The following is a 25,573-nucleotide window of genomic DNA, read 5'->3' on the forward strand; positions in this document are numbered from 1 at the left end:
TAAGGCCTATACGTAAACTTATTTCAGAGGGAGGAAGTGGGAAAACCCATCTGTGGATGCCTAAGTTCTTACAGAACTCTTGGGGGGAATTCCCTGGTGGTCCAGTGGTTAGGACTTGGCACTTTTGGTGGCGTGGGACTGGGTTCGATCCCTGGTTGGGGAACTAATGTTCCGCGAGCCGCGTGGCCAAAAAACAAACAAAGAAAACCTCTTGTCTTCATTCAGATATACTTTCTAATGGATCTTATTTATCTTACACTTCAAAAATTCTCCCCCTAGTAAGGTAAGTTTTTTACAAGATATCTACACTTTTTCCTGGGAAACCACCGGTGTGGCTCTGTGGTCTGCAACGCTAGCAGCCAGAGAGCTACCTGAAATAACAAGGAATAATGAAATAACAACCTTGGGCAAAAACCTGTTGTTGCTTCAGCTGCTACTACTGTAAATGTACTCTAATAACAGTATCTACCTCATAGGGTTATTATGGAAATGAAATGAGTTAATATTTATAAAGGGCTTATTAGAGTACCTGGCCTATGATAAGCTCCATACATCTATTTGATAAATAAATAAGCAGCTGCAAAAACATTTAGGTGTATTTGTGCAATGCGGTGCTTCTGGACTATAAAAAGCATCTATCAAAATAGACAATAGCCTCTTTTCTCTGAAAAACTATTGCATTAGTAAGGAGTCTAAAAATGTCAGTCCCATTTACTTCATGCACATTAGTTACCTCTCCAAATGGACTCTAAGCACCTTGAGGGCAGAGGTCACTCCCACAGTCCTCTAGTGTACCTGCCAAGCACTTTCACAGTGTCAGGATCCCCAGGTGTACACAGCAATGCTAGTGGATTGGCTAGCTTTGAGAATGGTGTAAACAGTGCTGAAAGTAGAGGACAGAAAGGCTGCCCATTCCGCCTCCATGAGATCTACTTTTTTTTTGAAATGGAAGGTGTTCTAAAGTAATCTCTAAGTAAATACTGGTCAACAGTTGTTCATGCAGAGTCCAGAGACAGAGGCCAAGTTAACCGGAATCGGAGCAATGGAAAATAAAACACTATGACTTGACTACTGGAAGCAAGAGGCATCGTTACTTTCATTTATTTATACTCTGCCTAGTTATATGAAGGAGTTGATGTGGCTTCCTAAAAATACGTGTAAACATAAATATTAAATAAAACATGAAATCAGGATAATATCCATTAAAAGATCAATGCTGAGGGTAGGGTAACAGAACACATATATGCAGGAGATATGGTCTATATACTGGCTAAAACAAAGCTTTTCCTGGCCACCGTCTCCAGGAAAGATTTCTCACGTAGGACACCCTGAGTAATGCAGGAGACATGTCTTCAAGAACAACTTGGAGCAGTCCAACAGTGAGTTTTATAAAGCAGGCTCTCCTGACACCCCTAAAAAAAATGCTGATGACGTTACACCACAACAGGATTCAAAGAAAGCAACTGTGTAAGGATCCAAAGCATGACTGTCCAAGTACAAAGCGAAACCAAGGACAGGACGGGGAACAGCTACAGAAATAAATGGACTGCATATCACTTGAACAATCCTCTACAAATATCACTTCCCTTAGCTGGGCTCCTGATAAAAGTTGTTCGGCGAAACATTTCCTGTTATATTCTTTGCCAGTGTGGGTCTGTGCTGATTATCAAAGGTAGATCCACATTCTTGACAGATCAAAGAACAAAGCAGGTGGACTGTAAAAACTGAGGTGCCAAATCAAACCCCTCACCTAGATCTGTGGCCATCTCGCTCACGGGTGGGAGGTGAGCCATGGGAATGCCCCGGGCAAGCAAAGCAGCACTTCTCTTAGAGAATGACTTTGGGATTGCTCCAGTATAAAGAGCAAATGATTGGTCACACTGCCAACTCCAGACCATAAAGCATAAGCAATATGATTTTAGTCCAGAAACTTCCCACAGTACTTGCTAACAGTCACCCTACACAGCCAGGAGCTACACAATTTGCAGGGTCCAAGACAGGGGTGGGAGAGGGCTTGGTACTTGGATCAGGAGGGTAAGAGGACACTGCTGAGTTGCCCACCAAACTCACCAGGGTGCTGCCAGCCCAGGGGGAAGGGAATGGTCACCGTGCCGCTCCACCCAAGAATACCCCAAGGCACCTGGGACTGGAGAGCAAAAACCCATCCCTGGGAGGCAAGGAGGCTGCAGGAGGCAAGCTTCCACGTGAGCTCAGGCTCTGAGCCCCACGCACACCCCACTGCCTCATCAGACTTCACTTACAAAGTACACATTCAAAGATAAAATCATTAAGACTTTCAAGACGGTGGCCTCAGAGCAGTAAACGCCAAGCTGGTTATAAGGTCCTTTGAGTGTGAGGTCCTGCGTGACTGTGCTGATTGCCTGCGTATGAAGCTGGCTCCAACAGCCATAAAAAGATCTGCAGAACGTTCTCGCAAAGTGTCTGATTTTGAGTGATAAACCCCATCAACAAACCTATCAACTGAATGAGTTAAAAAAGACATCCCTCTATCACACTTACAACTCTCTACCATATCAGACATAGTACACATTGGTTTAAAGTTACCACTATCACCACCACCTAGAAAACAACATCTAGAGTTTGTGCGCTAGTTACAAAATGAAACTATCTATTATGACTATGGTAGACTGATAACAGACTCCTTACCAAAATTCCTTAAGGCAATCCATGTATATTTATTGTAAAAGTTGGATAGTATCTTTTTCATTTGAAAGTTACTATTAATACATCTGCCCATAATACTACAATTAAGCAATATACTCTTATGCTTATATTCCAGGCTTTTGACATTATGGAAACAAGAATAATTTGATCATACCAACAGGTTTTAAAACGTTTCAGGTAAATGACATGCACTTTAAAATAGTTCTAATGGAGGGGAATGTGGGCAGCAGGAGGGAAATTCATTAAGAATTTACTGCAATAGTGCTTCCCTGGTGGCGCAGTGGTTGAGAGTCCGCCTGCCGATGCAGGTGACACGGGTTCGTGCCCCGGTCTGGGAAGATCCCACATGCCGCGGAGCGGCTGGGCCTGTGAGCCATGGCCACTGAGCCTGCGCTCCGCAACGGGAAAGGCCACAACAGTGAGAGGCCCACGTACAGCAAAAAAAAAAAAAAAAAAAAATTACCGCAATAGTTCTGGGATAGAGCAGTGGTGACCTGGACCGGAGGAGAGAAGATGGAAAGAGAAATGGACAACCAACAGGATTTCTTGCTGATAGCTTAATATGGGAATGAAGAAAAAGAATACATCAAGAATAACTCCTGAGTTTCTGGCCTGAGCAACTGAATAAGTAAAGTGCTTACAGAGCTAGAGATTTAACTGGGGAGAAGGAACAGAAATCAACCTGCACTTTTGGAAATGTTAAGTTTGCGATGTCTATGAGACCTCCAGATGGAGTCAAGTAGGGAACTGGATACGCAGGTCTGAAACTCAGAGGTCTGGGCTGTGCATAACTTTCTGAAGTTACCAGCGTGCAGGTGGTACAGCACTGAAAACCACAGAAGAGAATGCCATCACCTCAGAAAATAATGTAGTGAAAGATGAGGGTCAGGCCTAAGTCTGGAGGAACACCAGACCCTGTAAGGGCAGGTGTGGAGAGAAGGAAGACCCTGACAAAGGTGGATGAAAGGGAGCAGATTGGGAGAGGGGAAGAAAACTAGAGAATGGGGTGTCAGGAAAGAAAAGAGAAGAGGAATGGCAGGGGGTCTCAGACGATGACTACAGAAAAGGATCTAGAGAGTCTGGCAACTTGGGGTGCACTGGTGACCCTGACGTGAGAAGTTTCAGCGGTGTGGAGGGGGCAGCCTGTGAGAACGGGTGGGAAGGGCAGAGATGTGCACAAAGACAGGAGTACAGACAACTTTTCAGAAATGTAGCTGAGGAGACTGTGAGACCAAGAAAGGACTTTGAAAGATCAGAAATTCTAGAGCTTGTCTGTATTGTACTAAGAATGATCCAAAGAGAGGCAATGACTAAAGCAACAGATTCTTGAGGAGATGAAAAGAGATGATAGGGCTGGGGGTTGGCCAGCTGATTACAATGGAGGGACAAAAGGGCAAGGGAAGTAGGAGTATTTGAAAGGGAGTGATTACAACAATGGACCATGGACTCCAAGCTGGAGACAGAGAGAGGAGCAGAAGGGAAGTGACTAATGTAAATAAGAGAGTTGGAAAGAATCATACGTCTTAATCAGTTCCAGAAAGTGCTGCAGTGAGACTGTAAGAAGGAGGTCGCACTTGAAGAGTAGGATGAGATTTTGGAGTTGGTGCATTTTCTGCTGATGACGAGGCTCAGAGAAGACAAAAGGGTAAGAGAGATGGCCACGGTAGAAGATGTTCTCAGTAGTAAGAAACAACTCCTCAAGAGACAGCATGCATCCAGGGACCTCCCACAGGTGACTGTGGTCAACGGGGATATGAAGAATGAAAGGGTAAATCCAGATACTCTCCGAGAGTAAGGGACAAACAAGTTCTCTGGCTGCATTCCCCAGGTATACAGCTGCGTAGTGGGCTCCCTGGGGCTTCTTAGGGTGTCATGGCAATGCTTGTGGGAAGGCAGCACCTACTGGGAATTCCAGAGCTCAATTTCCACAGTTGTATACGGTAAAGTATACCTTAGAGTTTTAGACAGTTTTATTTAAAAGTTCAAAAAGCTCTCTTATTTCAAAACTTTCAACTAACAAACTTTAATAAAGTACTATAGCAACACTCTGCCCACCCCCAACAAATATATTCAACAAACACTTACTGGGTTCCCACTATGTCCCAGGCACTTTCTGGGCCTTAGTGGAGATTTATACTCTAGTGGAAGAACCGAGAAAGAAGAAACATACAGTGAAGAAATAATGTATTTTCAGCTATAAACAGCAGGGAGAATACAAACTACAGCAATGGAGACCAGCAAATAATGGGGTTAGCGGTTGTATGCTCATTTTATTTTGTGCCATTGCACTGGTAATTGACGTGAGTGTTCACTGTGTTTGTGTTCACTTTTGTGTACTCTGACTCCTAAGTCTAACGTTCTTCCCATTCAACATTAGTATATTATATACCTTGAAATCTGGTATAGAACCGATTACTTAAAGAAAAAAAAAAAGGTCTACAAATTTTGCAAGAACTATCAACAATCAATAGATGATGTTAGTCATCTGTAGAGGGAATCCACTCTATACGATAGGCTCTCTGTCCAGGAAAACTCTCAAGATGCAGGAAACTATCAAGGTTTCCAATGAAGGTTTCTAGGCTGTCTCCTCATGTCTAAAGTGTCATTGTCAGTATGCGACAGCACTCTCCAGTGAAGAGGACGACTTAACCAATCCAATGTATCTGCCAGTTATATGCCTACCATGGAGAGAGGGATGTTTCAGGCTATCATGGCTTGACGATCATAGCCATCATGGTCATTCAACAGACATCCATTGAGTTGATCCCATAATCCCTGGGCAATCTTGTGAGGACAGTCTGTCTTTGGACAGGGAGAAAAATACATTAACAACTCAATGCACTTAAACATTCTAGCACCCCAGCATTTATAATGCTCACTGAAAATCAATAAGCTGACATGATGTTCTTACTAGATACAATGCCCTCGAGAGCTTGGTTAGACAGTTTCCCCCCGAGCCATATCACTGTCAAATCCAATGTCTGAACTATAAAACTGACATCTGACTGCTCCCTGCATCTTGAGATTCCAAGTCCCAGAAGGACCCACCTCCTTATTTTCACTCAATCTCTGCTCTAATGTTTATAGTTCCTACATGGGGTTCATTTCAACAGTTCACCTAACATCTACTAAACACTTACTACGTTCCAGGTAGTGTGCTAAGTCTTGGAGACCTAAAGATGAATAAGGCACGGTTCTGCATTTAGAGAAACAATCATATAAAAAGATAATTTCAGATGAAGTGACAGAGCAGAAGCTTAGAGGCAGGGCACTTGCCTCAGAATATCTGCCAGACGAGCTTGCACTTGAGATAGGAAGGCTAAATAGGGGTAGCCGAGTAAATAAATAGGGAGAAGGGTAATCAGGAGGGAGACTGAACATACCACACAGAAGATCAAGGAGACAAAATAGCGAACCATGCGGAAATGTTGCAAACAATCAATAAAGCGCAAGGAAGGGAATGGCAGGTGACAGGGCAGAACACATGAAGCAAGCTAAGGACCTGAGCTTACCCCGGAGACTATGGGGAGGGATGGAGGGTCTTAGCAGACGGTAGCACAATTAAGGCTGCCCACGAGAGATCCCTCTGGCAACAACTGGGAGGGTGGACCTGAGCGGAACTTGACTTGCATTAGGGAGACCGGTTAGGAGGCTCTCGCAGTCATCTGGACTTAGAAAGATTGGCACTTGTCCAATTGCAATGGAAAACAAGGGGTGGATTCAGAAATAGAAGGTAAACATTGTCAGGGCCCTGATTAAACCCATGGAGGTGGGGTGAGGGAAAGGAAGGATTCTAAGATGATGTCCAAGTTCTTGTCTGAGAGAGAGGCAAATGGGACAGTGGGAAACAACAAGAATAATGGCCACTGGAGTGAAGTAGAGGCAGAGTTTGGAAAGGAGAGATACGTGGAGTGGAGTTTTGAACATACTAAGTTTGAGGTGCCTCTAGACATTCAAATGGATATGGGCAGTGGGTAAGAGTCTGCAGTTCAGACCACAGGAGATATATTTGGGAGTCACCATTTATTTAACAAATCTTTATCGAATGCCTTACCTGCCAGATATGAACTGCAGTAAAAAGAACAAAATTGGATGAGGTCACCAAAGATGAGCACGTGATGAGACTAGCAGATGGCTGAGAGCAGAACCTTAAAATCAATGTTGGGGCACAGGCAGAGGGAGGACGCTTGGAGCAGACAGGGAAGAGGAATGAGAATCACAAGTAATGTCACAAAGACAAAGGAAATAAGATCAAGGTGGTCAAAAATGTCGAGGAAGCAAAATAGTCCAGGAAGAAAAGACCTGAAATACTGATACGTCAGTTGGTTTGGCAACCTCAGGGGACCTTTATCAAAGTGTCAACTAGGTGAGAGGAGGCAGAAGTCAGATCACACTGACCTGAGGTGTGAACAGGAAGTGCTAAACTAGAGCGAGGGAGAGAACTGTTTACAATCAAGGGAAATCAACAATTGGAGATCTCCACTTATGGCTTGGCTTTTATAATTCATTACTGGTGTGGCGGTTAATTTTATGTGTCAACTTGGCTGGGCCACCAGCTGGACCAATAATCTTTGTTGAAAGACTACTGTGGATGTTTCTAGGAAGGTGTGTTTTGGGATGAGATTACCATTGAATTTGGCAGGCTCTGAGCAAAGCAGATTATCCTCCCTAGTGTTAGGTGAGCCTCATCCAATCAGCTGAAGGTCTTAAAAAAACATAGACTGACCTCTATGAGAAAGCATTCTACCAGCAGACTGCCTTTAGACTCCAACTATACTACTTCCTTAAATTTCCACCCTGCCAGCCTACCCTGCAGATTTTAGACTTGCCAAGCCTCCACTGTTGTGTGAGTCATTTCCTTAAAATATCTATCTATCCATCCATCCATCCATCCATCCATCCATTTATCCTGCTGGTTCTGGTCCTGTGGAGAATTCTGACTAATACAGATTTTGGTACCAAGAATGGTTCTGGAAGAAGAGAATCTTAAGGATGAGTTTTCTGAATTGGTTCTGGGGCTTCTGGAACTGGCTCTCCACTCTGATGAGACTTAAAGACACTAATGACTACTTCCAGTAGTAAAGAGAGCACTGATAGCCCATGACACAATGTGGTCACAGAGATATGCAAAGCATCACCAGTGAATACTCCTAATCAAACACTTACAAAAGGCAAGGTTCTGGATGACCATGTATATAGCACCTTTGAACATTTTTGTCAAACGAATGAGGATAATGATATTGGTTAATTGCTCCTAAAGTCACTAGACAAAGTGGGGAAAGGATGAGCTCAAGGATTCAAATTCCCAGCTCAAGTGTTCATAAATGACCGGAAAACTTCCGTGTCTACCCTGAAAGGGACCCTTATCTCCTACAGCCACAGGGCTGAGACTGCTAAAAATCAAATCCAGAATTTCATCCTGAGATTGGCTGAATTACAAAGCAATCTGAATTCCCAACTTCACAGGTGTCTACTGTTGAAGTGAGGGCACTGACTGAGAAGGAGTGGGGACCCTGTTGGGAAGACCCTGATAAAGCTGGGGACATGGAACCCCGAAATATCAGAGTCTTCTCTGCCAGAAGAAGCAGACCCCAGCCTGAGATTAACCCTGCTTTGCTGGAGGAAACCTTAATGGCCTCCCCTGAGGCAGCTGCCTTGAAAGACACTGCTGATTGTCTCGACCACCCATCCCACTCTTTGATTCTAGACTTATCACGGGACTCACGTCATAGAAGGCCCCTACAGGTACAAAGTGTGACCCATGAGGAGATGCACTACACTCCAAAACAACTGCTTGATTTTTTCTAACTCACACAGACAGAAATCAGGGAATATGTGTGGAATGGATACTAAGCATGTGGGATAATGGCGGAAGGAACAGAAAGTTGAATCGGGCCAGATAGATCGGTAAGAGCCCATAAAATAGATATTCTGCATTTAATGCCGCAACTCAGGGCGTTAGAAAGAGCTCTAACGTTTGTTTTGGTTCCTTGGCTACAACGCGGACCCAAAGTGGCCCACAGTAAATGAACCTGGAATGCCAGACCCGCCTTGGCTTAATGTAGAGGAAAGGATTTTTTTTTTAATTAATTACTTTATTTATTTATTTTGGCTGCATTGGGTCTTTGTTGCTGCATGCAGGCTTTCTCTAGTTGTGGCGAGCGGGGGCTACTCTTCATTGCACTGCGTGGGCTTCTCATCGCAGTGGCTTCTCTTGTTGTGGAGCACGGGCTCTAGGCATGCAGGTGTCAGTAGCTGTGGCACGTGGCATCAGTAGTTGTGGCACACGGGCTCAGTAGTTGTGGTGCACGGGCTTAGTTGCTCCATGGCATGAGGGATCTTCCCGGACCAGGGCTCGAACCCATGTCCCCTGCACTGGCAGGCGAATTCCCAGCTACTGCGCCACCAGGGAAGTCCCTAGGGGAAGGGATTTAATGAAGGTTCAGGAAGATTGGAAAGTTAGAGTGGATCTGTCATTTAAGACACAATCATCCACCCTGGGAAGGTCCAGAAGACATGCCTTTCAGCATAACTATGAGAAATAAATTTGTGACAGGAGCCCCAGCATCTTTGAAGAGCCCCGGGACCACTCTTCTCTGTAAGCCAGAACTGACAGAGGGAATTGTTAACACTGATGTGATGCTTCCTAAATGCGATGGAAGGAACTGGATCCTGGAGTGTCCGGGGAAGTGGCAGCACTCAGCTGTCAAAGGCAAGGCAGGTATAGTTACCATAATGAACAGCAGAGGGAAAGCAGCCAACCAGAATAGCCTGACTCACAGGGACACACAACGCTGGTTAGGTGATCACAGTGCTCCTGGAAGTGATACAGACGGGCAGCCAACTAAATTCTTACTTGAGCTATATAAGCAGAAAAATTCTAGGTCACGGGAACAAAAGTCTAACTTGAATCATAAAAACAAAAAGTCACGTCTCCTCCATCAATTCCCAGACTTGCGCCAGTTTACAGATCTAGAACCCCTTGAATAAAGAGGAGGCCGAGTCCAAGGTAGCATAAACTAAGAAAGCAGATTAAAGGCGATTAAGTGGCAAGCCATTAGCTTTATGTATTAGATGTGTTTCAGAAGGTAGACTTTTTCAGATTTCAGAAAATTAATACAATGCATATACTATATATTATATAAACAGCCCCAACCAGGTATAGGGCAGCATCCCATAAACAAACACGTAAGTATTTCTGTATTGAAACATGTAATTGGTCTTACCAAGTGGATCATGATTGAAAATAGTCTCTCATTAGTTCAGGTCAAATTTTGCAGCCAAAAGAGTTTGTATTGGGACTTCCCTGGTGACACGGTGGTTAAGAATCCGCCTGCCAATGCAGGGGACACGGGTTCGTAGCCCTGGTCCGGGAAGATCCCACATGCCACGGAGCAACTAAGCCCACTCGCCACAACTAGAAAAAGCCTGCGCGCAGCAACGAAGGCCCAACGCAGCCAAAAATAAATAAATTTAAAAAAAAAAAGAGTTTGTATCAAACTTAGGAAAAAACTTTCAGTTTCAGAGCTTTTGGGATTTTGGAATTGCTGATAAGAGAATGTGGACCTATAATTTGAAATGAGAATGAGAAATTGCCCCTCAGCATTTTCTGTTCTGAAATCCATATACAAATCAGCATCACCTCTGCTTATTATTGAAATATTTTCTAATCTCTCTAGTGTATAAAGTTCAGCAAGCCTTACTGGGGTTCTTCTATACTCGCAGTCACTGGGGTGGGGGGGAGGGAGGAATTAAATTCCAAACAGCTGAAAGTGATCAAGACTGAAAGTTCCCTACTAGTTAAGAGACAAGGGCTGGAACTTCTGCTCAAGGTAGGCAGCAAGGCAGCAGGGCTACAGAACCTCTTCCAATGGGGTGGAGGGGCCAGGGAAAGGCGGCCAGTGAGAAGCCTCTGGTTTGAACACCCTGAGCCTGTCTGGACATCCTGTAGGGCAAGCCTGCCAGGAGTCTAACTGCAGAAGGATCTGCACAGCCTCCAGGGAGAACTCAGCCCAAGTGAAGAGGGAAGGTTCAGCGGCTTGTCAACATGTAGTGCCTCCTGATGAAGGGCAAGGAACCTTGCTGAGCCTCATGGTGTCAGACACTTGGATAAATGGATTCATGCTGTGTCCTCGCCAGAGGGAGCAGTATCAGAGTGAGAAACTACAAGAACCACACCCTTAACAATCCCTGAGGAGCAGTCAGAGCACGATTTTGCATCATTAGTGAGGAGGGCTTCACCGCGCAGCTTCATCCCTCTAGGGTGGAGCCAGCAGCATCAAGGCATGGAGTTCTCAGCACAAACATGACCACAGAGACGAGGACATTGGTGGATGCCCTGGGACAGTTAAAAGACTCTTTGCAAACATTTAAGACATCCTGGAAGCCTCCAAAAAAGTGGTTAGAAACTTTGAAGAAGAAATTCTATAATAATGCAGAGTGGTTGCAAATATATGCTTTGGAGTTTTGAGTCCCAACTCTACCATATATTAGCTGTGTGATTTTGTACAAGTTACACAACCTGTCTGATTCTTAGTTTCCTCATCTGTAAAATTAATAAAAATAATGATTATCACACAGAGTTGTAAGGAGATGAGATAATGGATATAAATTGATCAGCAAAGGCCTGGCACATGGTACACACTCAATAAATGAGGGCAGAACAAAAGAAATAACATGAACCTAGTTTTATATCCAAACTTCTAAGTTATACCTGGCTGAAAAGAAAAAGATATATATATAGATAAATATATATATAAAATCTGTATCTATATCTAGACAGATAGATAGATAAAATGTGAGTTAATTAATTCAAAACTTCTCCCTAACTACTCACTTTCTCTCTGCCCTTCTTACCATTTAGGAGATTTCAAATATTTGCATTTTAACACATTTTTCTCTTAGGAAGCTGAGTCCTTTGCTTATGTTTCCTAGCAACACCCTTCAGAGGAAGGTAAATAGCAATTATGACCTGGATGTGAGTAACTGTAGGAAACTGTCTGGCACAGGGTCATATAAGTTCTTACTGAAGCTTAGTCTACAATATAGCACCTTCATCTTTTAAAGTGTTATCTGGAAGAAGCACAGGATTACGTTAAACCTACATAACTGCACACTGGGTTCTTTAAGGTTTGGAGAGAAAAGAAGACATTTCTTAATTCTGATAAAAGCATTTTTAAAATGGTTTTAAATTGCACATAACGAACTCCCCAGATGCCAAAGTAGAATATCAGAGTCTCAGTATAGAAAATGTTCATTGCAAATTCACTGACATTTGCTCAGCTGGTTACAAGTTACAGCACAGTACTAACAAACTCAAGTCAGGGATTTCATTCTAAGGGGCAATCTTATCTATAATAATAAATAACTCAGGCTCAACAAAGACATACTGCCTCTCTAACGCCAATTAGTTAAACCTAAGAACTGGGTACAACACATCACAGTTGTTAGAAAACTATTCAAGCCACAGGCCCTGAGAGTAGATCAAAGGTATTACAAAGGATCACAATTTCTAAAGAGACTTTGAGTTTGGAAGGGGGAAAAAAAAAAGAATAAATCACTGAAGAAGAATTTATCAATGAAATTATCCTTTTCATAAAGGCCTAATGGGACCAAGGGAAAATTATAAGTGAAAAAAAAAAAATTACAGCAGTCCACATGCATTCAAAAAGATAATAAATAAATAAAGAGGTTTAAGGGCAAAGATATAAAGGTCCCAGGAGACAATTGCAATTTCTCAATTCAGGCGCTACAAATGGTCACAAAGCCAACTGACCTCTGCCTTCTTAGCAGCCAAAATTCCAATGACTTTGGTCTAGACTCTAGGGCATTGCTAATGTCAAGCGCTTGGCAAAGAGTGGAAAAGGAAGAAAGGACTATCACTCAAGATATATGAAGCCTTCATATCTCACCAGCCTTAGGGATGGAGACCCAGAGCCATCTGATACTTGAGACCTCAGGCAATGCTTTTAGTTCTTCTAATAATTAAATTTCCTTTGATGGAGGCTAAAGACCAAACTAACCTATAACGAATTCCATGTCAAAGCAAACCACTTATTCTCTTTTTTAAAATGACTCCAATGGTCTTAGCAAGATTAAAATCTTTGCAAGGTTTAGGTACACGTGAGATGCATGTCCTACACAGAGAATCCAAATTCTCAGATAAAGATACAATTCAATAAAAACACAACTGGGCTCCAGTTAAAAGATTCTAATCATCCAGGAGAAATGTGATTGTGGCTGCACTAAATCAGCCTCAGTGGCGATAGAAAGGAATGTGAGAAATATTTAGCAGGTAGACCAGCATTAACTAGGTGGAGGGGAGGCAGCAATATTTCTGAAAAACTGTGTCTATTATGTTTTGGTTTTTGGTTTTTTTTGCGGTACGTGGGCCTCTCACTGTTGTGGCCTCTCCCGTTGGCGGAGCACAGGCTCCTAACGCGCAGGCTCAGCGGCCATGGCTCACGGGCCCAGCCTCTCCACAGTATGTGGGATCTTCCCGGACCGGGGCACGAACCCGCGTCCCCTGCACGGGCAGGCGGACTGTCAACCACTGCGCCACCAGGGAAGCCTTATGTTTTTCCCAATTAAATCACATTTTAAACTCTGTAGGAAAGAGCAACCATTAATGAAATCCTACAATGGATCCTTTGTAAGTTAAAAAAAATCTATTTTGTAATGCCAATAGTATTCCCTCTCCCTCTTTTCTTTTTTTTTTTTTTACTGCAACCTTTCACAATAGGTGAATATCTTAAATGTGGTGACTGTCAGGAATTTAAACCATCCTTTGGTGTTCATTATTTTATTTGAATAGTCTGTCACCTCCCACTAGAATCTAGGCTCCCCGCTGCATCCACGGTACCTAAAACAGTGCCTGGAGCCCAGTAGGTGTTCATTTGGTTTAATAAGTGAATAAAGGCTTTGTGAAAACGCAAATTTGCATTTTATATACTTTTCACATATATCTCTCTTTCACTTAATAGTGTCTTTATTTCTTTTTTTGGCAGCTTCTGAGCCTAGTGAATACCCTGGAGTTAGGGTAAAAATGAATGGTAGAATATTTAAAAAAAAAAAAACTAAGTTTTTGTTTTATTATCTCAACTAGTAAATAAGGAGTAAAAGGCTGTGGGAAGTGGTAATTAGATTAGTGGCCTTTCAACTACAGGGGTAGTACTTGAAGTCTACCTTGGTCAACAAGCCTCAAAAAATATAAAAGTTTTATTGATAAAACACTCAGATACTATAACAAACGTGATAAAACAATTTTGGTATATAATAAGTAGTAATTCCAAAACTATAGTGCTTAAAGTGGTTGAAGAATGTTAATTCATTCCATACATTTCTGAAGAAATATGAAATAGTACTCAAAGAGTGATAATTATCAGATAATGTATAAAAATCGCACTTGGAAAAAATATTCCTTCTTTCAACAAACATTTCTTGGATACCTACTATGTGCCAGGCTAAAAATACCTACTGTGTGCCAGGCTAAATCCTAACTACGTGTGGCAAACTACTAACAAACTGTTATCCGCCTCCTTGACATTTAATAAATATTTATTAGTATCTATCATATCCACTACGCTAAGCACTAGGGATACTTCTATAAACAAGGCCAACACTATCTCTGTCCTGGATTCTAGTGGAGGAGAAAAGAGAAGAACCACCAAACAGTGAGGAATTACAATAAGGACATAAAGGGCCAAGAAATGATAACAGGGGACCCCACTGGATAGGGTGGTTGGAGAAGGCCTCTCTGAGGAAGTGACATTTAAGCTAAGGCCTCACTGATGAAAAGGAGACTGCCCTGGGCAGTTTTGGGGAAAGAGCACACCAGGCAGCAGGAAAAGCAAGTGCAAAGGACCTGGGGTGGGAATGAGTGTCTAAGAGCAGAAAGATGGCAGCATGGCTTGAATATAGTGAGCAAGGGGCACAAGTTGAAGTCAGAGAGGCGGGCAGAAACCAGATCACATAGACAACTATAGGCCATGGGGAGAAGTTGGGATGTCATTCAGAGTGCAACGGGAAGCCATTAAGAATTTTAAACGAGAAAGCAACATGATCTGATTTGCAGTTTTATAAAGTCATTCTTGCAGTTCTGTGAAGAACGGACTAAAAAGAGGCAAGAGGAGAAAATGGGGAGACCAGCTGGGAGGCTATCACAGTATCACAGGCAAGAAATGACAGTGATTTCGACTAAAATGCTAGGAGTGGACCACAGGTAGAAAAAAAGTGGGTGAGAGAGAGAAAAAAAAAGAAGTGGTTGATTCCTAGAAGTATTTTGGAGATGGGAGAACTGACTGGATGTGGGGAGTGAAGGATGGGGCATTATCAAGGGCAGATCCTAGGTTTCTGGGTTGAGCAGTTAGATGGATGGTAGCGCCATTTACTGAAATGGGTGATGCAAATTACTGAGATTTATTCTTCATACACTGTGTGTTCATTCCTACCTAAGGGTTACCAAAGACATTCCAGTTGCCACATTCAGTGAATCCTTGAAGTATTCACTCTCTCTTCATCTGACACAGTTAAAACTTCTTCCTTAAAACTTCACTCTCTCTCAGTTTCCAAGACACCACACTCTTCGGGTTCTTCATTTACTCAACGAGCGTCCTTGTCAGGCTCTGTATACCCCAAGACCCTGTCCTTGGCCTTCTGCTATTTCCTTCAATACACTCTTCCTTGCTGACCTCATCCAAGCAATCCATAGCTTTAACTACGACCCGCATAAAGCCTCCCAGCTCTCTATTTCCTACCAGAACTTTCTCCTCACCTCTAAAACTATCTACCCAAATGTCCCATTTCTACTGAGATATATCAGCAGCATCTTAAATTCAACATATCCAAAAGTAACTTCACCATCCTCTTCTTCCAACACTCCTTTCCCCTCATCCACAATCTTCATCTGTGAAAAGCCCTACTTTCCAAAACTATGCCCAGCTTTCCAAGCTCAAAACCTTAGGGTCATCTTACACTCCTCTCTTTCAAGTCCACATCAAATTGATTTCCAAGCCCCACCAAATTCACTTTCTAACAAGCTCACGGATATGACCTCTCTTCATAACCCACTGCTTTAATTTGGGTCTTCAATCCTCCTCCTCTGGATTGTTACAATAACCCTCTGGTTTCTTCAGCCTCACACCATTCTATCTCACACTTCACATCTCGATAAACACAGAAATCCTTCACAGGCTCCCCACAGCCCTTAGGATAAAATTCAGCCTTATGAATGGCAAACAAGGTCCTTCAGGAGTTAGTGCCTCTGGCTGGCTCTCCTGCCTCAATTCCCACCATCTCTCCTATACACGATCCAACTTCTCACGACACTGATCTACCAACAGGTTCATTCATGACTCTGCCTATACTGTTTTCTCCCAACACCTACTTAGCTTAAGCAACCCTTTCTCTAGCAGCCTGAACTTCGGTCTGAGATGATGACTCTCCTTAGTGCTCTCACAGCAAACCATTAATGAAAGACTTCTCATATTGTTTATCACACTTTGTTTCTCCCACTGAACGATAAATTATGTGAGGCCAGGGACTGTCCTTCCTAGAATACTTTTTGTGCTTAATACTTAAAAAATGCTTAGTAAATGTTTGCTGAACAACTGTATGTAGATCAAACTTGAGAAGACTTTCTGTCAAACATGAACTGCTATGTACAGTTATTCATGATAAGAAAAGGTAGCTTGAAAGAAGAAACATTCGATAGTTTTCTAAAATTAACCAATAACATCAGCTGCTGACTTTCACGTATCAGCATTCATCCTTCATTACGGAAGAGCTATATATGTCCAAGGTGTATATAGATGTAATTCTGATGATCTTTTTGTATTAGTAGCCATAAATTTTCAGTTTTTCAGTTCTGCTACTTTTTAATACCTTGAGTTTAATTAAGATTACTCTGACTGCTCTTGTCCTCAATAAAGACGGGTGTCTGCCTCCTATGCATAATAATTCTGTCTGAACACACAAGATTTCTGATACACCTTAGTTTTAAGCTATTTCCTACTTCTTCACTTAAAACATGAATATTACCACCATCACCACCACCACAAACCCCCCATGCTTTTTAACCCTTTTTTTCCCCCTCAGGAGAGACATTTATACAGAATGGATTGTCTTATATATACAAAGTATATCTTCATCTATCAACCTCCAGAGGGTGGGGGGACTTTTACGTTTATACTTTACAGCTCCTGGAATCATTCATTAAATGGTATTTTTCCTGGCTCCAAAGATTACATGAAGAACTTTTCCATGAAAGTGATTACTGAGTATACTCATGTTCAGATATTGTCATGCAACTGACATTTCGCAAAACAAAAGAAATGAACAAGGCTCCGTGGTTTTTTAGGAGTTGGCTCTCTTTATAACCATTACTTAACCACATTCTGAGACAGCAACAAGTACTCTGCTTTGAACAACACACACAAAAAGAGTCCTGTGGCAGACACCACTGCAGATGTCCGTAAAACAACTCATCCAATTCAATAAATCCAGCCTGAGGTTTACTTTATGTCTCACTCATGAAATCTGGCAAGGAAAAAAACGTGTTGTTTTTTTTTTTTTTAAAGAAAAATGAGCCTTTTAATGTCCTATGTCTTGTCAAACTACGGTGACTAGGACTGTAATTATTATGGATTGGACCAAACTCTTTTAAGCCAGGTCACTCCAGTGGTATTCCCAGCTCTTTGCATCCTAACACAGAAGTAATGTAAATTTCTTCCTGGTGCTCTGCAGACGACAGAGATGAGACAAATGAGACTCCGGGACCCTTCTATCTCTGAGGCTTAAAAAATGCGCTGGAGAGCACTGGAAATGGAACTAACAAGGTAAAACAAAACAGTCGCTTAAAAGGGAAACAATCAACAAAGGCCCTACAAATGAAAACCCTGCAACCTTCCGCCACCTCCCGAAGGTGGAGAACGCCAGAAGCCCGGGTTCCTGAACCGGAATCCCAAGCGGGCCTGGGCGACCCAGAGTCGCCAGGCGGAGACGGTGGGCGACTCAGCGAGGGCGCAATGCGGCCTCCCGCCGGGCCCGCTCCCCAGACAGCCCCCCAGGAATGAGCAAGGTAGGGAGTTCTCCCCGCCTCCTCCACACGCAGGGATCCAGGAAGAAGAAAGAGGCTCCGCGCCCCTTCAGCCCGTCGCGGGGTCCGCCGGCTCCGTTCCCCGGGCCCCAGGGCGTGCAGGCCGCGCCCCCTCCCCACCTCGGCGCCCCGCGCGCGCAGGGCCCGCCACCTGGCCCCGCCGCCCCCGCCATCCCGGCTTCACTCACAGAGCCCGAGCGCCACCGCAAACATCGACCACAGCCAGCGCCTGCGGTCTGGGGATGCAATCAGTGCCCCGGCCCCGGCGGGCGCTGCCATCGTCCTCCGGCCGCAGTCGCCGCGGCTCTGGGCCCCGGTCCCCACTGCGGTTAGCTCGGCTCCGGCCCGGGGGCTCCGGACTCGCCGCCGCCCGCGTCTGCTAGCACCTCCACGCCGCAATCCCCGCTCGCGGCCCCAGCCGCTGCCAGCCAGCCCTCCGCCCAGACCTCGGCCCCGCGCCGGCCCCAGCTGCCCGCTCATTGGCCTGCTCCGCGCACTTTGAAGGACTCGATTGGAAGGCACCGACTGTCCATCACTCCCTCTCTGCAGGCGGGGCCCCGCCTTTTCGGTCCCACCCAGGCTCCTTATGCCGGCGCTGGAGGTCCCCGGCTGTCCGAGGCGACCGCCGCCAAGCCCTCTGCCTGCCTGCCTGCCTGCGTGGCTGTCCGCTGGCCTGTCCTGGCACGCCCGCCCCCCCTGCCAGCGTCTCCTCTGCCTCTTTAAGGGTCCAGTCCTCCAGATCTATTCATTGTCTGTCTTCGCCTGTTTCAGCTTTTCCCGGTTTCTCTGAGCCTTACCTAAAGGAAAAGAAGCAGTTCGTTTACAAAATTAAAAAAACAAAAAAACAAAAAACGAGGGCTACGATGGGGAGAGACTTCTGATTCAGTCGTTCAGATAGAACACATCTCTCCCCTTGTCCTGTCTCTAAGGCCTGTCCTTTGCCTGGATCAGATAATTTATGTGTGCATATTGAGAAATCTACTAGCTTAAAAAGAAGTCTCCATCTTGTCTGAATCTCCTCTTAGGAGACCCCTGTTTTGGCTTAAAAAGTGTTGGGAACGGGGAACTCTTTCCTACTACCTGGAGCACAAATGAATGGGGTTTTGTTTGTTTTGCTTTTGTAAACAAAATATCCCTCGATTTGTCAATAAAAATTGTCAAGTTCCCCACCCAGACTCTGAAGTGCCGTTCTGAGCCGGCTCCACTTGGCTACCTTGGCCCAGAACGGTGTCTGCCACTTACTGGTTGCCCAATAAATTCTGGAAAGTGTTTGGAAGAGTCCTTATGAGAACAGCCCACAAGAGGGAGAAACGGAAGGACAGGAGCACAAGAAAAATGAGGGTGAAGGAAAAAAAGGAAAAAATCCAGATGGGAGGCCAATAGTGTGAGAGAAGGAAACAAGTATTAGACAATTAGGATGAGAGTGGGAGAAGAGCATGATGAGAGCACCCAAATGCAGCCCCTCATTTCAGGGTTTTGTCTCAAGTCAACCTTATGAACACCTTTCCTGATATTTTAGCTATTTTACCCTGCTACCCTTATAGTTCAGCAAACTCATAATAATTACTTTAGCACTAGTGAGGGAAAACTAAAAAGAAAAAGAACGATTTCACTCTATTTCTCTCTCAGCAAGATCCTCATGAAGTGTTTCTGGAATGTCATAGGTTGGAAAGAATACAAATGCATTAAGTGAGCAATTACTATGTGCTGTAGAGGTAGAATACCTAGACTTTACTCTCAAGAAGCACAGAGTCTACCAGTCAGTGTAGCAGCAACTACTGAACTAAATCTTTTTCAATGCTTGAAGAGAAGGTCGAACAAAGGAGAAACCGTAAGGCCAACAGGGACAGTGGTTCTCAAAGACACATGTTATGTTAAAAGCTTCTCCACTGACTGTGATGTACCTCAATACAGCTACCTCCCTCTTCTGAGAACCACTGGCCTGTGAGGTGTCTGGAAAAGATGCACAGAGGATGTAGCATTTGAGGTGGATTTTAAAGGCTGAATAAATTTTCACCAGAGAGAAACAGGAAAAGCAAACTCAGAAACAAGAAAGCAGTATCGGGTGCAAGGAATAGTGGGTTAATCCTGTGTGGTTTGGAACTTCAGGGGGAGTGAGTGAAAGAGGGGAAAGAGAGAATGCTGGAAAAGGAGGCTGTGGTAATATTTTGAAGAGCCTGGGGTTGTCTTTATCGTATAGGCAGTGGGGAGTGATGAGAGGGAAGTGACAAGTTCAGATCTGTGTTTTAAAAGGGTGACTCCTGCAACAGACAAGGCAAGAGTGAAGAGAGCATGAGATAAGGTGTTGGCAGTGATGGTGGAGAGGAAGATGAGGACTGCGGAAACATTTCACAAAAGGAATGACAGGACTGGGTATAAATTAGATGGGAAGTCTAATCAAAGACAGATGTGACCTCCAATTTCTAGCCAGAGTGGTGAATGATGCTACCAGTTAACTAAGACTAAAAACCCAGGAAGAAAACCTGGTCTGTGAGGAAAGCTAATGAGCTGGGCCTTGAACACAGCTGAAAGAGCTGAGAACACCCAGACGGTCAATCAGAAGGCAGTTAGATATCTAGGTGTGGAGCCCAAGGAAGCAACAGAAGGGCTACCGTGAAACTGGAGCCTGCTGGGGCAGCAAAGTGTTTCCACAATAAACAATATCAGACCATCAGTAGATACTTAATAAATATTTGTTGACTGAATAGAAGAATGAATGTTTATTGAACTAATCTAGAGAAGTTACAAAGAAAAACAAAATCATGTGAGGTTGTTTTAGCCATAGGCCTTGTATTGTAGTTTCTGATTCTTCTGTAGAGATAGTAAATGGAAAACAAACAAACAAACAAAAGCTTTGGATTTCAATCACTACTGTGAGCCTGAAGTTCTCACTCAACAAACCTCCTCTTCAGATACCTCCTTCTTCCTCCTGGAAACTCCTCTTTCCAGCTCAATCAGTCCAGGCATACAGTCAGAATCAACCGAAGACTTTCCATCAGGTGAGAAAAGTCATTTTTAATGGGCTGCCTTGCCTCTAAAAAGAATGGGCTCCTTGGGGAGAATCTTCCCCACAGAGTCAGTAAGAAGGAAAATCATGTGCAGAGTCTTGTCTGATAATAGTTACCTATGTGCAGATCCATTGGCCTCAAAGACTTCCCGCTCCACGCACTGCACAATAAATGCACTAATAAGGAGGGGTTTTGCCTTGGGAACATCTCAGGGTGTTAAGTCTTCTCTTAATAGAGATCAGATAGGGGGCACCCAGGAGCAACTAGTGACGGCAAATATATACGGACAGAATTTTCTAGAGCTGGAATTAATGGGAGAAGTAGGAAGAGGGTGTCAGGCACCAAAATTTCCGACATCTCTGTGATTGTAGTAGAATTCTCTTCCACCCGCTGTACTCTCACTGGCATTCTCTCCCTCCTTGTTTTTTAAGATCTGTTGCCAGAAGAAAATGGAATGCTGTGATCTGTGGGTGGTGATAGCAAGCCATTCCAGGATGACTGAGATTTGATGAATATGAGATAGAGTCAAAGGTGAATCCCAGGCCACACCGAGAAAGATTTACCTGGTGCTAAACCAGTTTCATTCACATTTCTACAGAGAGAATGTCTCAATCCAGGAAAGGGGTTGCATTTTTCTAGGAACTTTTTGAAAATCTGAAAATTCGAGTGTCCCTGGGCACCAAGTTGGGGGAACATGGGTAATGGTGTCTTTAGGGTTCATTGTATAGAAGGATATGTCACCAGGCTTCTTCATTTACTGTGGCTGGAATAAAATGTTCTTCAAGCTCCTCTGTCTCCCTGTGCCTTGCTGCCACCTATGTACTACTACTGCCTCACCTATGAGGGGAGAATGTACACTGGAGAGAGAGCACAGGCATTCCTCTCACCAGGATAGAGACATTTCTCACTGTGAGTTGGGCAATTGATATCCTGAGTTTCGTTACCGTCAGTCTTCCTGTATCACGGTTGGGAGGGCAAATGTGATACTCTAGTGGCACCTGCAGCATAAAAGACAAACCCTTTCAATCACTAGAGAGAAGTAGGAGTAAGAAAAAAAAAGCCCTAAAATGATAATAACTGTAGTAAATTCAAGTAGGAAAGATGAGCATAGCGACAGACCTCTTGGTAACTGTAGAGTTGGAGGTTTCCAGAAAACTGAAGTGGTTACGTTATTTTACCTAACGAGTTATATTTTGTAGTTTCCTCATTCTTGGGAGAAACAGAAATTTCTTAAGTGTCCAGGGCACATTTTTTTCCAGTTAGGTTCTGATGAATAAACTCTGCTGGCATCTAACGAACATCTTAAAAGGTATTCTTATTCTCCTTGCCTTGGGCCCTAAGGAGGACTGAAGACTCAAGTTAGGGCAGTTTCCAATAAAACAAAAGGTGGGGACTGAACGTTGGAGCTCCAGAACTGCAATTTACTCGTATCAAACCATAAGAAGAAAGTTGACAACTCAGAGGCTGGCACATAGCGCTTCTAAATGTTTGTTGAACGAATGAGCAATCAAATGAATGAATAAACTGGAGAATGAATGTTATATGACATAAAATAAACAAATAGGCCTGTTCAGGATAGTCACCCTGTCTACTTGTAGTTTCCTATCTGGTTAGTTATTTGCTAAAGTTGCAATTCACAATTAGTGGTTGTCCAAATACCAAAATTTGTATTTTTAAGGGATTTGGAACAAATGGTGGTCATTCAGAAATTATTCACTGAGCACCAGTTTTGCCAGCATAAGCCTCAGTACTAAGTATTTAATAATTCAAAATATAGTAAAGAAGCCATGCGTTAAAGATATTGGGCACCAATTATATAACAATTGGTTGTCAATTATACAGTAGAATTCAGTGTTGCTGTTAGTGTTGATGTCTTGTCCTCTAATAAATAATGATTAGAGGAGACAAGACTGCAACCCAATTATATACCACATAAAATTGGTTTTAATATGTTAAAGGATCTTTTTCTGAGAAGGTCAGAGTTTGGGATTTATGGAAAAGAGAGAGAGACAGATTTTCCAGCTGAAGAAAACAGTTTGAGTAAAAACACAGTGATGGTAATTTGCAAGGCTGGAAAGGTGGTGCTTTGAACACTAGGATGAAAGGTGTAGGCGAGAAACGGACAATTTTACTACTATTGGAAAGAGCAACATCCTGAACGCAGCAAGGGAGAGGATCTGGAATCCGCCTGCCACAGGGATATTGCCACACACTCACTGCAACTTATCAGCCATAAATATAAATGGAATTGTAAATATGCCACTGGTAGTGACACCGTTGTTTTCTTCTCTGTCATTGATTTTCAAAGACCAAGAGAGAAAAGAAAGAAAATCGAAAACACAAGAACGCGAAACAGCTGAAGGATATAAACATATTACACGGATAACCACTTGGGGGCGCGGGACTAAGTAGTTCCTCCTTCTTTTATAATGACGGAAAGCAGTGAGACGCGACGGCTCGTTGGTCTAGGGGTATGATTCTCGCTTAGGGTGCGAGAGGTCCCGGGTTCAAATCCCGGACGAGCCCGCCTTTTTCCTTCTTCAGGAATTAATAATTTCTAAAGAAATTAATTTTAGAATAGATCCATAAATGTAATAAATACACGTTGGTGGAAAATACAAAGTTGAGACTTTTTGAACTTAGAGCACACTTTACGTTCAAATACCATTAAAAGACGTAACATGAAAACGTAGAAAGTTTGCTAACCATGTAATACTTTGAAAATGCTTGTCCCCATTCCCGCCAGTTTCGGAGTCGAGCGCTTGTGTTAGGGACTGAGTTCCGATCTCGATTGCCTACAGGTGCGGTTTAAACTTGCCCAGGCCCGCGCATGTCCGCACGCACAGCGACCGCTGGAGGACAGCGCGCCCCATCACCCTGGTCCCGCTAATCCACGGCGCCCCCTGCTCGCGTTTGGAGTGTTCGAGGGGTGCCCAGAAGTCCGCACGAGGCTTGTCTTTTTTCCAAGTACGTGTGTTTTAAATGGTACAAGCATTTTCATACCTTGCCCTCAGACGTACAAAGACCACATACTGAACGAATTGATCTCATCCAATCCTTTACTTCCTAAAGCGAAGACGATGAAGATTCGAGCTCAAGGGACCGGACTAGTTTCATTTCAGCCTCTAAATGAGCCGTGTGAGAAAAAGAAACTGTTTTTTAAATTTTAGGCGTAGACAGAAAAGGTTCGGGCTCGTCCGGGATTTGAACCCGGGACCTCTCGCACCCGAAGCGAGAATCATACCCCTAGACCAACGAGCCGCTCTCCGCAAAAACGCTCCCAGCGCCTCTCTTCAGCCTTGCCTCGCCTCTGGCCGCACTGCCTGACTGACCCCAGCCGGTGACCCTTCTTTTACTCCCCAGGTCTCTGGTCGAAAACCCTCCTCGCCACCGGAAGGAGCGCCAGGAAGGGACGTGCACTTTGCCCCGCGGGGCCGGTGGTATCACCCAGCGCCCGGGCTCTGCGCCTCGGCCTGCGGCCGTCCACCCTCGATCCGAGAAGCCGCCTCCCCAGAGCCAGGACGGCCCCTGCAGCGCGGTGGCTGCTGGGCGCTGGGAGCCCGAGCTAGGAGGGCGCGGGCAGGGCCCCTAGGACATACTGGACGCCGCCGGGTGTCCGCCGCCCAGCGTCTCCACGCTGCCAGTTTCGCTCCTTGCGGGGAGCTCCCGCCGCTCTTCACTCAGACCATCCTCAGAGCACTTGGCTGTGTGCCGCGTGCCCCACCCCCGTCCCCATCCCAATCCCCTGTGCTGCAGCGGGACGACGCTCGCGGGTGGGCGGGGCGGGAAATAGCGCGGAGGAGCGGGCGAGAGATGGGAAGGGATGCACCTTATCCCTGGGAGGGAGTGATGAGGCGAAGAATTTGCAAAGAAGAGAGTATTAACAGCTAACTTATTTCGAACGTTCATTTTGAGATCCTGCACTCTTTTAGGCGTTTTACATGTACTGAACTCACTGCATATTTGTAACAATTTTCCCTTAGTTACTACTGTTATCCTCATTTTGCAGTGAGATAACTCAGGCCACACGGCGGCAAGGAAGTGGTAGCGCAGGCACAGGAACTACCGAGGTCGTGGAAGGTGGGGTTAATAGCGAGGGCCGTGAAAGGGGCTGGGGAGCAAAGGGGCAGAGTTGGGTGCCTTGGTAGCTTGGAGGAGTGGAAAAGGCTGTGGTAGTGGGCAGGACCCTCGCTCTGGCGCCACCCCACCTCCATCCCCTACTGTAATAGGGAAGAACAAATCTGACTCACTGGATCTGTATCTTTTACTTTAACGTTTGTATTCTATTGCTTTTGTTACAAGTTAATTACTAAAGGGCTGTTGCCTGTAGCTTAAAGTACACATGATGGCCCATCTCTGGTAACCCTGCCTCCCATGCCTGAAAGTTAAGCTAAAACACATTTGTTTAAGCTCACAGGAAACATCCTGACCAGGGCCACCTGTGAATGGCTGCAGGAAAGAAGGAAGTAACACATCCGTTCCAGAGTCTGGCCAGAACCAGGAAATGTTTGCAATAACTTCTCTCTCTCTCTTTTTTTAAACGTTACCTCTTATATGTTCTGGTATAATGTTATAAGTCATAATTCTAGTTATTACTTTTAAATGTATATCTCAGAAATAACTAAATTTCCTTGTCAATTGCATTATTATGAACTTTCATCAAATCTTTAACCGTGGTCACTTTTAAGTCTTTTGTCATTTACAGACAGTTCTGGGTGTACTCTGATGCTTTTGCAAATATGTTCCTATAAAAGGGTTTCATCGTCAAGGAATTCATGGAAAAGAC

At 44.2% G+C, this 25,573-nt stretch overlaps 1 protein-coding gene and 2 non-coding genes across 3 annotated transcripts in view; 1 reads left to right on the forward strand and 2 right to left on the reverse strand.

The window, feature by feature from the left end:
• Window positions 1-18,274, reverse strand: part of MPZL1 (myelin protein zero like 1) — a 61,515-nt gene extending 43,241 nt beyond the window's left edge. The window contains exon 1 of the mRNA XM_027086411.1: window positions 17,968-18,274. Within this exon, the coding sequence (XP_026942212.1) occupies window positions 17,968-18,259 (292 nt within the window). The 5' untranslated portion in view covers window positions 18,260-18,274. The remainder of the gene's footprint in view (window positions 1-17,967) is intronic.
• A 4,967-nt stretch (window positions 18,275-23,241) lies between these two features.
• Window positions 23,242-23,313, forward strand: TRNAP-AGG (transfer RNA proline (anticodon AGG)). The gene has a single exon. It is a non-coding gene; the product is annotated as a tRNA-Pro (tRNA).
• Window positions 23,314-23,976: 663 nt separating this feature from the next.
• On the reverse strand, window positions 23,977-24,048 carry TRNAP-CGG (transfer RNA proline (anticodon CGG)). The gene has a single exon. It is a non-coding gene; the product is annotated as a tRNA-Pro (tRNA).
• Between the last annotated feature and the right edge of the window lie 1,525 nt (window positions 24,049-25,573).

Source organism: Aethalodelphis obliquidens, unplaced genomic scaffold, assembly GCF_003676395.1.
Source record: "Aethalodelphis obliquidens isolate GAN/ISIS:26980383/991018 unplaced genomic scaffold, ASM367639v1 scaffold55, whole genome shotgun sequence".
In the NCBI taxonomy this organism is placed as follows: domain Eukaryota; kingdom Metazoa; phylum Chordata; class Mammalia; order Artiodactyla; family Delphinidae; genus Aethalodelphis; species Aethalodelphis obliquidens.